At 33.1% G+C, this 16,067-nt stretch overlaps 1 protein-coding gene across 1 annotated transcript; it reads right to left on the reverse strand.

Moving 5' to 3' along the window:
* Nucleotides 1-14,431: 14,431 nt before the first annotated feature.
* Nucleotides 14,432-15,804, reverse strand: LOC120160175 (expansin-A15-like). The gene is made up of 3 exons (XM_039170599.1): nt 15,649-15,804; nt 15,245-15,557; nt 14,432-15,162 (listed from the first exon to the last, which is right to left on the reverse strand). Exons 1-3 carry the CDS (start codon nt 15,770-15,772, stop codon nt 14,856-14,858), a joined length of 744 nt encoding a protein of 247 aa, XP_039026530.1. The 5' UTR covers nt 15,773-15,804; the 3' UTR covers nt 14,432-14,855.
* Between the last annotated feature and the right edge of the window lie 263 nt (nt 15,805-16,067).

Here is a 16,067-nt window from a genome sequence, read left to right on the forward strand (position 1 = left end):
TTCATGACATTTTTCACGACGGTCAGCACAATTTCTGTAACATCCTCAATACCGGGTTAGTGACTAAATTGTAAAACTGTAGAATTTGGTGATTAAAATAGAATAATTGAATAGTTTAATGATTTATTTGGAAATATGTTATGAAGGATTGGTAGTAATTATGAAATGAATTAAAGGGTAAAAGGGTTGTTTAACAAGAAAGATTTTTAAATTCCCTTATAAGATAAGGGAACCAAGTGGGAAAGAGGAAAAAAGGGAGATATTTCTCCAGAGTTTTCATTCTTCTTCCTTTCTTCTTCTTCCTTCATGCATGGGAGATAAAACCAAAGGTGAGTTTTTGTTTAATTGATTTCTTGCTAAATTTAAAGTTAGGTTATGATCATTAGATGATAACTAAGCTTAAGGAAAGCTTAGGTTATCTTAAAATCAAAAGATGATGGAGTTAGGAGAGATTAAAGATTAGGAGTTCTTGAATGAAATCTTGAAATAGAGTTCATAATTCGAATTGGAAGTTGGATTTGACTTGTCATCAACCTAACTAAGAAATAAGAAGTGCTAGAATTGAATTTAGAACATGTTAAAATTTGAGTATGATTCTTGAATTTCATAAAGAGGAGAAGATATTAAGATTAAAGATGGGATAAATGAATATTAGTGAGGCTAAGCATGTGTATGTAAGTTAGAATTATTAAAGGGGATGAAATATGAAGTATTGAGCTGAAATGAAGTAATTTTCATGCATAAAATGCGAATTCTGGGCTAGGGGTATTGGTACTCATTCAATAGGTATCGATCCCTACTTTAAATAAGCAATGAAATTACCTTTGTCGAACTATGTTTTGATATAATAATTTTAGGCAAAATGGTTTTTGGACTTGAATTGAATTTACAAAATGGTTTTTGGACTTAATTGAATTTATTCAAAGTTTTAAAAGGTTTCAAAAATAATTCAAAGTCCATTAAATTCGGATTTAAGCCAAAATGCTAAAGGGTGTCTAAGTGCATCCATGCACCCCTGCAGTGCATCCATGCACCTGCCACTAGTGCATCCATGCACCATGTAGTGCATCCACGCACTCCATTTCGAATGCACTTAGTGCATCGATGCATTTTGTTGTGCATCGATGCATCCTGTTGTTCATCGATGCATCCTGTTGTGCATCCATGCACCAAGGCTGCAACGACTAGTTTATTTGAATTTAATGAAGGGGTATCGATGCACCTTGATAGTGCACCGATGCACCATGTTATGGGCAGCCTTTTTGAGTAGAAAAATCATCCCCAAATGGCTCCAAAACATCCCCAACGGTTATATACGGCATCAAACACATTCCAAGCTATAAATACAAGCTAAGGACACTTGAAGAAGTAAGAGAACAACCATCCAAGTAATCAAACACAAGAGAAGAGTTTTTCATTCTTATTTCATCTTTCTCTTGTAAATATTTTGTTCTTGTGAGCTTAATTCTTGTAAACACCTACCTTAGAGAGGTTTTCTTGTTTACATTTCTTATCATTTTGTAAAGGGGAAAGGTTCTAGCTAATCCCGTGTAAAAGCTAGGGAAAAGTTCTAGTTTAGTCTGGAAAAACTATGGAGTTTGTAAGGTTACTCTTTATCCTCATAAGAAAGAACAAATTAGTTAATTTGTTGGAAAATCCTTGGTGAGGAGCTAAGGTAGTGGACGTAGACTTTGGTTGAGAAAGTCGAACCACTATAAATCGCTGTGCAATTCTCTATCTTTCAATCTCCTTACTCCCTAAACACAAAACTGTTCTTACCCCTCTTTGCAAACCGTTCCGGTTGTCAATTTGAGCTTCCGAAAATCCTAACAATTGGCATCAGAGCCTAAATCGTTAAGAAGGTTTAAATCACCTTGAGACGATCCTCAAAGAAGCTCTACCAATTTCTGACGCAACCGACAAAGAAATAACTTTTTCCTCCGGTGCTTATTACCTTGAAGAATATCCCATTATGGATTCATAACCGGTCAACAAGCCACCCTTCTTTAATGGAGCAAATTATGCACATTGGAAGAATAAGATGATGTACTTTATTCAATCCTACAATCTAGGAGCTTGGAACTCAATCATGGACTGTTACTCCTCTCTACCCGGCAAGTACAACGATTGGAGTAGAGAAGATCAGAAAAATTTCCAGCTTAACTCTAAGGCTATACATATTCTATTATGTGCTTTAGGCCCAAATGAATATGGAAGAATCTCATCTTGTTCCAGTGCCAAAGAGATTTGGGATAAGCTCCAAGTCACTCATGAAATAACCGACGAAGTGAGGGAATCAAAGAAAAGTCTTCTCAGCCATAGCTACGAGAACTTCAAGATGAAACCCGATGAAGACATCAAAGTTATGATGGATAGATTTTATGTGATTGTCAACGGTCTCAAAGGATATGGATAAGTAATCCCTAATGAGAAGCTTGTGAGGAAGATGATCTACTCTCTTCCAAAGGAGTGGCAATCGAAGAAGACGATCATTATCGAAGCAAGAAACTTAAAGTCTCTCACTCTCGATGAGCTAATTGGTTCCCTTCTTACTCATGAGATGATGGTGAAGGAAGATGAAGAATGGGAAGAGAACAAAAACAAGAAGAAGAATGAGGAAGTCATTGCCTTCAAATCCACCAATGAAAGCTATCAAGATTCAAGTGATGAGGTGGATGAAGATGATGATGAACAAGAAGAATAGATGGTCAAGCTCTTGAATAAACTCAAGAGATTCATGATTTCCAAGGAAGTGAAACATGAATCAACCAAGAAGAAGAGTCCCCCGATGTGCTTCAATTGTCAAAGAAAGGGGCATGTCAAATATGAATGTCCTCTTCTAAAGAAAAAGGGGAAGAAGGCATTTGTTGCATCATGGAGCGATGAAGATAATTCCAATGATGAAGATGAAGTAGTCAACCTATTCCTCATGGCCACTCAAGAAGAATTCGAGGTATCTTCTAACTCAAATGAATTTAATTCATTTACTTTTGATGAGTTACAAGATGCTTATAATAGGTTGTATTTGGGATTTGAGACCATGAATTCCAAATATACGAAATTAATTTCAAAACTCAAAATTGAAAATAAATCGATTTTGAAAGCTAGAGTTGATTTTGAAAATCAAAATGAAATTTTGAAAAATGATTTAGAAAAGAAAAATTTTGAGTTAGGAGTTAAGCTTAAAAGCTTAAAAAAAGAAAAAGAATTAATTTCTAAAAACAACCTATTATGTTTAGAAATGAAAAAATGATCACATTGTCATTTTCATGGTCATAAGGAACATACTTGTCCTTTGAATAAAGGAAAACATTTTAAAATTAGGCAAGTATGGGTTCCGAAAGGAACAAGGGGCATAGAAACTAATGTTCAAGGATCCAAAGCAATTTGGATACCAAAATTTACTTAAATGTCTCTTGTAGGTGTGTAGGAGCAATGGTGATAAAAGTGAAGATATTCAAGATGCTCTAGCCACACATGAAAAAGGAATGGGTAACCTCTAAACTTAATTCTTTTGATTTTGGTTATTTGGTTGCTCATTTGGATTTATGCATGCATGAGTTTTGATTTTGAATGATTATGCATTGTTTTAATCTCGTGTATGTTGAAAAGATGTTTTATGATGAACATTTTAAAGTTTTAAATGATTTTTCAGAATTTTTAGTTCATCATAATAAAATTTTGGTCAAAATTAGTTTTAAATGCAAACGATATCTCTCTAACAATTAATATCAACTTTTCAAATACTTTGATTTTATAAATTTTAAATTTTGACCTAAATTTAAATGTTTATGCATGTGATTTAAAATGCAAAAGATATCTCTCTAACAATTGATATCAAAATTTTCAAATGCATAACATTTTTGGAAACTTTATGCATATGAACTTAATTTCAATAATTGATATTGCATAAAATATTTTAGACTTGGATGTATTGAATTTCATGTGCTACTAACATGTTTGTTATTCTTTGTTGAAATTCAATTTTGTTTAAGGGTCATGATCTTAAAAGCTAAATTTTGTTTGGAATTCTATTATTGAGGGGGAGCTTTGATTTTTCAAATGATTTTTAAATGTTAAATTTATCACTTACTCTCCAAAGTTACTTTGAACTTCAAAGATTGAATTATATATTATATAACAAAAAGGGGGAGAAGTTTGGTTTGAAAAATTCAATTTCTTAATGAAAAAAGGGGAGCTTAACATTTTCATATATTTTCCAACAATTGATATATTTTTCATTAAACAATTTATTAAGGGTGAGTTTTGCCAAAAATAATTTTTCAAATGTTTTGTTATATCAAAAAGGGGGAGATTGTTGAACTATGTTTTGATATAACAATTTAAGGCAAAAAGGTTTTTGGACTTGAATTGAATTTACAAAATGGTTTTTGGACTTAATTTAATTTATTCAAAGTTTTAAAAGGTTTCAAAAATAATTCAAAGTCCATTAAATTCGGATTTGAGCCAAAATGCTAAAGGGTGTCTAAGTGCATCCATGCACCCCTGCAGTGCATCCATGCACCCCTGCAGTGAATCCATGCACCCCCACTAGTGCATTGATGCACCATGTAGTGCATCTATGCACTGCATTTCGAATGGACTTAGTGCATGGATGCATCCTACTGTGCATCCATGCACCAAGGCTGTAACGACTAGTAACGACTAGTTTATTTGAATTTAATGAAGGGGTATCGATGCACCTTGATAGTGCACCGATGCACCATGTTATGGGTCATCTTTTTGAGTAGAAATATCATCCCCAAACGGTTCCAAAACATCCCCAACGGTTATATACGACATCAAACACATTCCAAGCTATAAATACAAGCTAAGGACACTTGAAGAAGTAAGAGAACAACCATCCAAGCAATCAAACACAAGAGAAGAGTTTTTCATTCTTATTTCATCTTTCTCTTGTAAATATTTTGTTCTTGTGAGCTTAATTTTTGTAAACACCTACCTTAGAGAGGTTTTCTTGTTTACATTTCTTATCCTTTTGTAAAGGGGAAAGGTTCTAGCTAATCCCGTATAAAAGCTAGGGAAAGGTTCTAGTTTAGCCCGGAAAAACTAGGGAGTTTGTAAGGTTACTCTTTATCCTCAAAAGAAAGAACAAATTAGTGAATTTGTTGGAAAATCATTGGTGAGGAGCTAAGGTAGTGGATGTAGACTTTGGTTGAGAAAGTCGAACCACTATAAATCGTTGTGCAATTCTCTATCTTTCAATCTCATTACTCCCTAAACACAAAACCGTTCCGACCCCTCTTTGCAAACCGTTCCAGTTGTCCAATTGGCATCAGAGCCTAACTCGTTAAGAAAGTTTAACCACCTTGAGACGATCCTCAAAGAAGCTCTACCAATTTTCGACGCAACCGACAAAGAAATGACTTTTTCCTCCAGTGCTTATTATCTTGAAGAATATCCCATTATGGATTCACAACCGGTCAACAAGCCACCCTTCTTCAATGGAGCAAATTATGCACATTGAAAGAATAAGATGATGTATTTTATTCAATCCTACAATCTAGGAGCTTGGAACTCAATCATGGACTGTTACTCCTCTTCACCCGGCAAGTACAACGATTGGAGCAGAGAATATCAGAAAAATTTTCAACTTAACTCTAAGGCTATACATATTCTATTATGTGCCTTAGGCCCAAATGAATATGGAAGAATCTCATCTTGTTCCAGTGCCAAAGAGATTTGGGATAAGCTCCAAGTCACTCATAAAGGAACCGGCGAAGTGAGAGAATCAAAGAAAAGTCTTCTCAGCCATAGCTATGAGAACTTCAAGATGAAACCCGATGAAGACATCAAAGCTATGACAGATAGATTTTATGTGATTGTCTACGGTCTCAAAGGATATGGAGAAGTAATCCCTAATGAGAAGCTTGTGAGGAAGATGATCTACTCTCTTCCAAAGGAGTGGCAATCGAAGAAGATGGCCATTATCGAAGCAAGAAACTTAAAGTCTCTCACTCTCGACGAGCTAATTGGTTCCCTTCTTACTCATGAGATGATGGTGAAGGAAGACGAAGAAAGGGAAGAGAAGAAAAACAAGAAAAAGAATGAGGAAGGTATTGCCTTCAAATCCACCAATGAAAGCTATCAAGATTCAAGTGATGAGGTGGATGAAGATGATGATGAACAAGAAGAAGAGATGGTTAAGCTCTTGAAGAAACTCAAGAGATTCATGATTTCCAATGAAGTGAAACATGAATCAACCAAGAAGAAGAGTCCCCCGATGTGCTTTAATTGTCAAAGAAAAGGGCATGTCAAGTATGAATGTCCTCTTCTAAAGAAAAAGGGGAAGAAGATATTTGTTGCATCATGGAGTGATGAAGATAATTCCAATGATGAAGATGAAGTAGTCAACCTATGCCTCATGGCCACTCAAGAAGAATTCGAGGTATCTTCTAACTCAAATGAATTTAATTTATTTACTTTTGATGAGTTACAAGATGCTTATAATAGGTTGTATTTGGGATTTGAGACCATGAATTCCAAATATACAAAATTAAGTTCAAAACTGAAAATTGAAAATAAATCGATTTTGAAAGCTAGAGTTGATTTTGAAAATCAAAATGAAATTTTGAAAAAATGATTTAGAACTTTCAAAAATCAAAATAAATGATTTAGAAAAGAAATATTTTGAGTTAGGAGTTAAGCTTAAAAGCTTAACAAAAGAAAAAGAATTAATTTCTAAAAACAACCTATTATGTTTAGAAATAACAAAATGATCACATTTTCATTTTCATGGTCATAAGGAACATACTTGTCCTTTGAATAAAGGAAAACGTTTTAAAATTAGGCAAGTATGGGTTCCGAAAGGAACAAGGGGCATAGAAACTAATGTTCAAGGATCCAAAGCAATTTGGATACCAAAATATACTTAAATGTCTCTTCTAGGTGTGTAGGAGCAATGGTGATAAAAGTAACGATATTCAAGATGCTCTAGCCACACATGAAAAAGGAATGGGTAACCTCTAAACTTAATGCTTTTGATTTTGGTTATTTGGTTGCTCATTTGGATTTATGCATGCATGAGTTTTGATTTTGAATGATTATGCATTGTTTTAATCTTGTGTATGTTGAAAAGATGTTTTATAATGAACATTTTAAAGTTTTAAATGATTTTTCAGAATTTTTAGTTCATCATAATAAAATTTTGGTCAAAATTAGTTTTAAATGCAAACGATATCTCTCTAACAATTGATATCAACTTTTCAAATACTTTGATTTTATAAATTTTAAATTTTGACCTAAATTTAAATGTTTATGCATGTGATTTAAAATGCAAAAGATATCTCTCTAACAATTGATATCAAAATTTGCAAATGCATAACATTTTTGGAAACTTTATGCATATGAACTTAATTTCAATAATTGATATTGCATAAAATATTTTAGACTTGGATATATTGAATTTCATGTGCTACTAACAAGTTTGTTATTCTTTGTTGAAATTCAATTTTGTTTAAGTGTCATGATCTTAAAAGCTAAATTTTGTTTGGAATTTTATTATTGAGGGGGAGCTTTGATTTTTCAAATGATTTTTAAATGTCAAATTTATCATTTACTCTCCAAAGTTATTTTGAACTTCAAAGATTGAATTATTTCTTATATAACAAAAAGGGTGAGAAGTTTGGTTTGAATAATTCAATTTCTTAATGAAAAAGGGGGAGCTTAACATTTTCATATATTTTCCAACAATTGATATCTTTTTCATTAAAAAATTTATTAAGGGGGAGTTTTGCCAACAACAATTTTTCAAATATTTTGTTATATCAAAAAGGGGGAGATTGTTGAACTATGTTTTGATATAACAATTTAAGGCAAAATGGTTTTTGGACTTGAATTGAATTTACAAAATGGTTTTTTTGACTTAATTTAATTTATTCAAAGTTTTAAAAGGTTTCAAAAATAATTCAAAGTCCATTAAATTCTGATTTGAGCCAAAATGCTAAAAGGTGTCTAAGTGCATCCATGCACCCCTGCAGTGCATCCATGCACCTGCCACTAGTGCATCCATGCACCTGCCACTAGTGCATCCATGCACTCCATTTCGGATGCACTTAGTGCATCGATGCATTCTGCTGTGCATGGATGCATCCTGCTGTGCATGGATGCATCCTGCTGTGCATCGATGCATCCTATTGTGCATCCATGCACCAAGGCTGCAACGGCTAGTAACGGCTAGTTTATTTGAATTTAATGAAGGGGTATCGATGCACCTTGATAGTGCACCGATGCACCATGTTATGGGCAGCCTTTTCGAGTAGAAAAATCATCCCCAAACGGCTCCAAAACATCCCAAACGGTTATATACGACATCAAACACATTTTAAGCTATAAATACAAGCTAAGGACACTTGAAGAAGTAAGAGAACAACCATCCAAGCAATCAAACACAGGAGAAGAGTTTTTCATTCTTATTTCATCTTTCTCTTGTAAATATTTTGTTCTTGTGAGCTTAATTCTTGTAAACACTTACCTTAGAGAGGTTTCCTTGTTTACATTTCTTATCCTTTTGTAAAGAGGAAAGGTTCTAGCTAATTCCGTGTAAAAGCTAGGGAAAGGTTCTAGTTTAGCCCGGAAAAACTAGGGAGTTTGTAATGTTACTCTTTATCCTCAAAGGAAAGAATAAATTAGTGAATTTGTTGGAAAATCCTTGGTGAGGAGCTAAGGTAGTGGTCGTAGACTTTGGTTAAGAAAGTCGAACCACTATAAATCGTTGTGCAATTCTCTATCTTTCAATCTCCTTACTCCCTAAACACAAAACCGTTCCGACCCTGTAACACCCCAACCCATACCCAACCCGGATACGAGTCCGAGATGTCACATTGACATTTTAAAACCTTTATTCTTGTAAAATAACAGAGCATTTGAATTCATTTTAAGAAAATATGATCATATATTGTTCAATTGTGTTTGGTATAATATTTTGTGTCCAAAAATGTATTTATGAACAATAAAATACGGTATGAACAATACCGTGAACAGTAATGAATAATGTCGTGAACAATACCGTGAATAGTGAAAAATTTCGAATATCAATTGTGCATCGATGCACTGCTATAGTACTGCTACAGTGCCGCTACAGTACTGCTACAGTAACTTTCGTAAACCATTCATAAAACTCGTAAAAATTTAACCGTTAATTATTATACATTTTCCATTTACATATACACATTTAAAACATTACAAAACTCTATCATACGATTTTACAAACTGATTAGAACATATCGGATTTAAACCTTTGTTTACATGCCAACCACTATCCTTATTACAAAATACATAATATACCTTTCTTTTCTAATCTGATCTTTGGAAAGGAGAAACTGACCTGTCTTGCATAACTATTACCAATCTTCCTCTTCTCGGAACCTACGCATGAAACAATCACACGCTAATTCGTTGACTTAGTGAGACATATAATACATATAATATAACCATATAACATTTCATATAAACAAAGAGCATACATTTGCAAATACTATCATTAATCCCTTTTACTTACCATATACTCATCATATAACACCTATATCACTATACCAAGGAATAAACATATCGCCATGTAATTTCTATAACATATTTCATATTCCCAACAGAACACACATTGTATCATATTATTTGATTTATTTACTCTCTTTAAAGTCTATGTATTAGCCCATGTATACTTTTGAGAACTTAAGGTATGTGAGTACATTGAGGTTGTGCACAATTATGCTGTCACCATAACTCATATAAATGTCCCGAAGGACCAGTCCATAGATTTCGAAGAACCTAAGTAAACAGTCCATAGATTCCGAAGAACCTAGGTAAACAGTCCATATGTCCCTAAGAACATAGGTAAACAGTCCATATGTCTCGAAAAACATAGGTAAACCCTCGACCCTTGGCATGCCAACTATACCCCTAGCTCTCATATCACATAACATGGGCATTATAATTTATAACATTTCATATCACTTGTTCTTTCTCTTATGTCACATACCACATGTATGTGTAAGCATATATATTTAATATTACATGTAATCACGTAGCTCATTTCATATGGCTTATATCATTTCTCATTTGTTCATGTGCATATGTCGTTTCTTGTTCACATATATACATCACTTAGCATGTAGAATAACATCTAAACTTATACATGCACTCATATACATACTTTCGTATAGTCCATATATCATTGCCATATAACTTCTCTCACAATTTTGCATAATCACTTCTGTCAATAACACATAGCTTATATTATAATTTCCTATATTCCTGTAGTTCAATATCATCTATCACATATATATGTAAGCATGTAGATCATGTCACATATAATAACATATACCCATTTCCATGTATTCATACACATAAAAATCACCTAGTGTATCTCATAGACATATTATTTCCATACCTTTATCACATAGCTCATATAACTTTTCCTGCATATTCAAGTCACATAATGTTGGTATGAACTCATATACTTTTTTATATAACAATTACATACATACACACATACATGTCATCATTTATGTTTTTGTCATACTTCTATAATATTATCCTTCAAATCTCTTATCTCTTGTTCATATGATCTCTTTCATTCATATAATTACTTATGTTAATACCACATAACTTATCTCATATTCTCATTTTATCATATAAACATCTAACTTTACAGTACATACAAAAACACATCAACATGTATACTCATGCATTAGACTTATAGGAAATGGACTTATCGCAAGTCCAAACTTCCATATAATTCTACAAAATAAGATGTACTCACCTTAACCTTGCTTTGATTCGATCCTAATTCTTTGATTGTTCCGAAACTTGTTTAGGCTCAATTTCTACATAAGCATAATTTCTGAGACGATTATCAGAAACCTAAACCTTATAACTTGATGTTAATAACTCAGACTAATTTAATAAACCAAATTACAACTTTTCCTTTAAGAGTGCATCGATGCACTATGGGTGCATCGGTACACAAAATAGCTTCGAAATATCCATGCATCGATGCACCCCTTAATGCATCGATGCATCTACCCAAAAATCATTGTTCATTGCACGAAAATTCACTCTTTCAATTTCAATTCTTCAAGTTTCATTCCCTTTCATATTCTTAACTCAAATATACATGCTTAAACTCATTTATATCTATTTATTTCATCTTAAACCTTAAAATTATATTCTCCATATAGAAATCAATAATCATACCAAATTTTCCAATCCAAACTTAATTCTAACACTTCTAACTTCTTATTCTCATAGATGACAAGTCAAATTTATCCTCCAAATTCATTTAAACATTCTTATTCAAAATTTCACTTAAAACTCATTCTCTTTAATTTATCATAACTCCTTTATCTTTTGATTTTAAGATAACTTAAGCTTTCCTTAAGCTTAGTTATCATCTAAGGATCAAAACTCATGCTTAAAATCAACAAACAATCAAGAAATCAGAGAACTCACCTTCTCTTTGAGCTTTCACGTGGAGAAGAGAAGAAGATGAAGAAGAGAATTGCTTGGAAGCTTATCTCTTCAATCATTCTCCACGTGGGTATTATAATACCCATTAATTATTATTTAATTATTTTCCTTATTCAATTACTCATTTTCCATTTGACTCCTTTAATATTTACTAACAACTTTCAGGAAATATCTCCACATAAATCATTAAACTATTCAACTATTCTACTTTAATCACCAAATTCTAAATTTTTACAATTTAGTCACTAACCCATAGTTTGGGATGTTACAGACCCCTCTTTGCAAACCGTTTCGGTTGTCAATTTGAGCTTCCGAAAATCCTAACAACCTTTCCTTTAGTTTAAGAAATGAAAGATTAGGATATGTTATTAGTATATTGATATGTATCCATGTATTATTATGTAGATATAGAACGTAATCCTGTTCCGGAACAATTGAAGGAGTAGGATTGAGTTAAAGCAAGTAAAGCTAAGGTGAGTGCATATCTTAGATAGAGTTGTACGGGGATAAGACTTGCGATAAGTCTATCTCTTATAGTTGAATTTATGATTGTATATTCATGTACATGCGTATATATATATATATATATATATATATATATATATTATTGTTATAGTGAATTCATGTATAAACCATCCATGTTTTAATACAAACTTATATGAATGAATGCAATTATATGGAATCCATTCGGGTAGGTGAAATAATGGAAGTGATCATGTGTATACAATTGAAGTGAATTATGTGTTTATATGAAAAGTGATGGAAGAGATATGAAAATGATAAATGTATTTATAATTAAGCCCATGTTATTTAATATGAGAGTTGTAGGTATAATTGGCATACCAAGAGTCGAGGGATTATCAATGGTCCTTCGGGACATAGTGGTCATTCGGGACAAATATTCAGTGCCCCTAGTGAGAATTTATTCGAGCTGTGGTGACAGCATTCGTGCACAACCTCAATGGACTCACGTATCTCCTGTTCTCAATAATGTATATGGGTATCCAAAGATCAATTAAATGAAAGTTTTTATAAGCAGTGAAAGTTCATTTGTGCATATCATATTTATATATATTACAGTATGGTACATACTCGTACATTGAAATGTCATAATAGATTGATGATAGTACATGTTTATGATTTTATTGTTATGTGTTTATTATTATGTCTCACTATGTCTATGACTTAGCGTGTAAGTGATTTACATGTAGGTACCAAGAAACAAGTAGAGCATAAATAAGAGTGGCAAAGATAGCTTCACTACTAGAAGATCAGATTAGAAGTAACAGATAAAGTATGTCTTTTGTTGTATATAGTGTGTTGGCATGTAAGAAATGTTTTAGTTATAAATGCTCTGATCGAGTTTTCTAAGGTTTTAAACGTATATGTATGTAAATGTAATTGTACAGCGATGAAAGGTTAAATTTTAAGAGTTTATGTATGTTTTACGGAAGTACTGTAGCAGTACTGTAGCAAGGTATCGATACACTTTAGCAGCGTATCAATACCCCTCGGACATTCTGGAAAATTTTTAGCATTAATATGAGTTCAAATGCTTTCTTATTTTGTAAGAAAATTGCTTTAAAAAGTCAATGTGATATATCGAACTCGTATCTGAGTCGTGTACGGGTTTGGGGTGTTACAATTTCACTGTGGGTGGGGACTGAAATTTGGTTGCAATGACAAGACGATTCTGATGGTGACGACCACAGGCCGACTGTGGCCGATCGGCAGTGCATATGTAAATTTTGAGGGGGTTTTTTATTTTTTTAATTATAATGTTAAGTTTCTGAAATAAAATAATTTTTGAAATTTTGTATGCATGACTGTCAAATTTAACGGTCATTACGGTCTAGGCACCTAAAAATGTAACGTTGAAAACGTTAGACACCTATTGTTAGTAAAAAATATTTATGCACCAAATCTTATTTTGAGGTATAGTTTAGACACTAAATCGTATATTAAGTCAATTAAAAAATAATTTAACAAAATTTATAAATTTCATTAACTAATTAAATATGTATATATTTATTTATATCTATCTAAATTTAAATGTAAAAATTATATAATTATAATTAAATCTAAATATCAAATAATTTTCAAATACATAATATATTTAAATAATTTAATACTAAAATTTAAATAAATAAATTTAACAATTTTATCAAGATTTATTATCCATTAATTTTGATTTTTAGCATAAGTTGGACATTTTATTTTGAAAATATTTAAAAATTGCATTTACTCTCGTATTTACATTTTTAATAAAAAACTATGGTTGCTTGATCTCGTATTTTTTAAAAATTTATTAAAAATAGTATTTGTTAATATTTTTTATAGTTATTATCAATACACACATTCTATAAACACAATTGTTCAAATTTAATACCAAGAAGAATAATACTCATTTTAAACACCGAAACCACTCGATGAACACGGATCTCATAATTTTTAGGGTAAATTATGCCTTTAGTACCTAAACTATCATTTTTTTAGTTTGTTTTAGTACTTAAATTTTCAATTTTTTTCAAAATCATACATAAATTTTAGTTTTTGTTTCATTTTAGTACCCCGTTCAAAGTTTAACGTTAAGTTTTGAATAAAATGGACCAAACTGATATTTTAGGTATTAAACGTGTTAATTTTTAACGGTAGGTACTAAAATGAAATAAAATCTAAATATTAGGTATGATTTTGAAAAAATTAAAAGTTTAGGTATTAAAATAGACCAAATTTGATAGTTTAAGTATTAAATGTATAATTTATCCTAATTTTTAACATATTAGAAAAATATATATCAATGGTCATATAAACTTCATCAAACTTTTAGCACATACTAAATGATCTCGGTAGTAAAAAAAATTATTAATATTTTTAATGTTCGGGTTCGAGCATCAAAAATGTCAAAAGTATAAACGTTTAATATAATTGATTAAAAATTATCTTTAAACAAATATTGTATTATGCTTATTCTAAATTAATAAAAAAAAACTTCATCACATTTTGTTGTCTTCCAAAAGCCATTACAGTCCTGTAGACCTTGAATTGCTTAACATAACAGCAACAATGGCAGGAATGAAGCCAAGTAATTATAGAAAAAGTAATTAAACACTACAAAATATTGCAAACCAAATACCAATTAACCAAAACCGAAATATAAGTGGCGGCCAGCGGGTGGTTAAACCGAATCTCCACCACCACCACCGCCGCCATTTCCCGTGTCTCCGCCTGTATCAAAAGAGAGCAGAATAGAAACTAAACCCATCAAATTCTAACTTCAACCACCATAACATTAATACACCATCTACGACTTCACTTCTTCACTTCTAGACTCGGATTTGCGATAATATGATCGTAATTTTCGGGGTTTAGGTGAATTGTGAGCCGGTGAAGGTTTGGCCAAACGACCAATGCGGCGGAACGACATTGTTAGAGACAAGAGTACGGCCGTCACTGGTGGTGACCTTAAAAGACAGGCTCTGTCCGTTAGGGAAACTGTTGCTTTGCCAGTTTTGTCCCCAGTTCCTCGACATCGGTTGCCAGCCGGTTCTCGACCCTTTAACGGAAACCGATTGAACATCGCCGGCACCGCCGACATTGGTGATGAGGACTAGGTTGAAGTACGAATGACCATTGATTGTGAATCTTATTCCGCCTCTCCTGCTGCAAGCCACCCTATTAAAAAGAAGGTATAATATTAAAAGTAGTCCCTAATATTTATCAAAGTGATAGTTGAGGTAGTAAACGTATACTTTACCTTCTATAAGCAACGGGAACAATTCCAGCTTTGTATTGTGCAATATGTTGGAAAACAGGCTGAGAGAGATCAAAATGATGCAAAGGAGGGTTGCACCATCCGCCGGCATTGTTGGAGAGGGCGTTGTTTGGCGGACAGAAGTTGGTGGCGGTGACCACAATCGAGCCAGGCAAACACCAGCGCCGGTCGTTCACGCACTTGATCTCGAAACAAGCTCCACAGCTCTGCCCATTATTAAACAGGGCTGTGCTTAAAGCCGCCGTATTAGTCCCATACCCTTGTGTGTATAAGTTCCCATATCCACACGCCCCACCTTCATCATCATCATCCAAAAAAACAAAACTCATGTTCATCATCTCTCTCAAATATGAAAATACAATAAAAAAAATTGAATGCATATATACCCATTGTGCCGGAGGCGTCGCCGCCGCCGTAGAAAGTGGCATGAGCGTCAATCCAACCCCCATCATATCCACAAACATGAATGAAAGAATGAAGAAAAGCCATGAGAAGGACAAGAAGTGCCATTTTTTGAGGTAGCTTAGGGAGGAAGAAATGGAGCGGATGGTAAGTGAAGGAGGAGGAGGTGGGGGATATATAGAAGAAGGGACAATACTCGGTTGCATTAAGGGACGTCACTCTGTCTCAGCTGATAGTCATCGAGCAGTGCCGGTGGGACCTCTCAAACCGCCAGGTGCTACTTTGTTGCTTCCACCCTGTGGATCCTAAACCAGATTTCCATTCAAGACTCCGTTGTCTTTTACAGACTTTAGTTTAGGTGGCACGAACCAAACGATCTTAGCGATAAAAGAATTGTTGTTAT

Source organism: Hibiscus syriacus, unplaced genomic scaffold (genome assembly GCF_006381635.1).
Source record: "Hibiscus syriacus cultivar Baekdansim isolate YM2019G1 unplaced genomic scaffold, ASM638163v2 tig00002847_pilon, whole genome shotgun sequence".
Classification (NCBI taxonomy): domain Eukaryota; kingdom Viridiplantae; phylum Streptophyta; class Magnoliopsida; order Malvales; family Malvaceae; genus Hibiscus; species Hibiscus syriacus.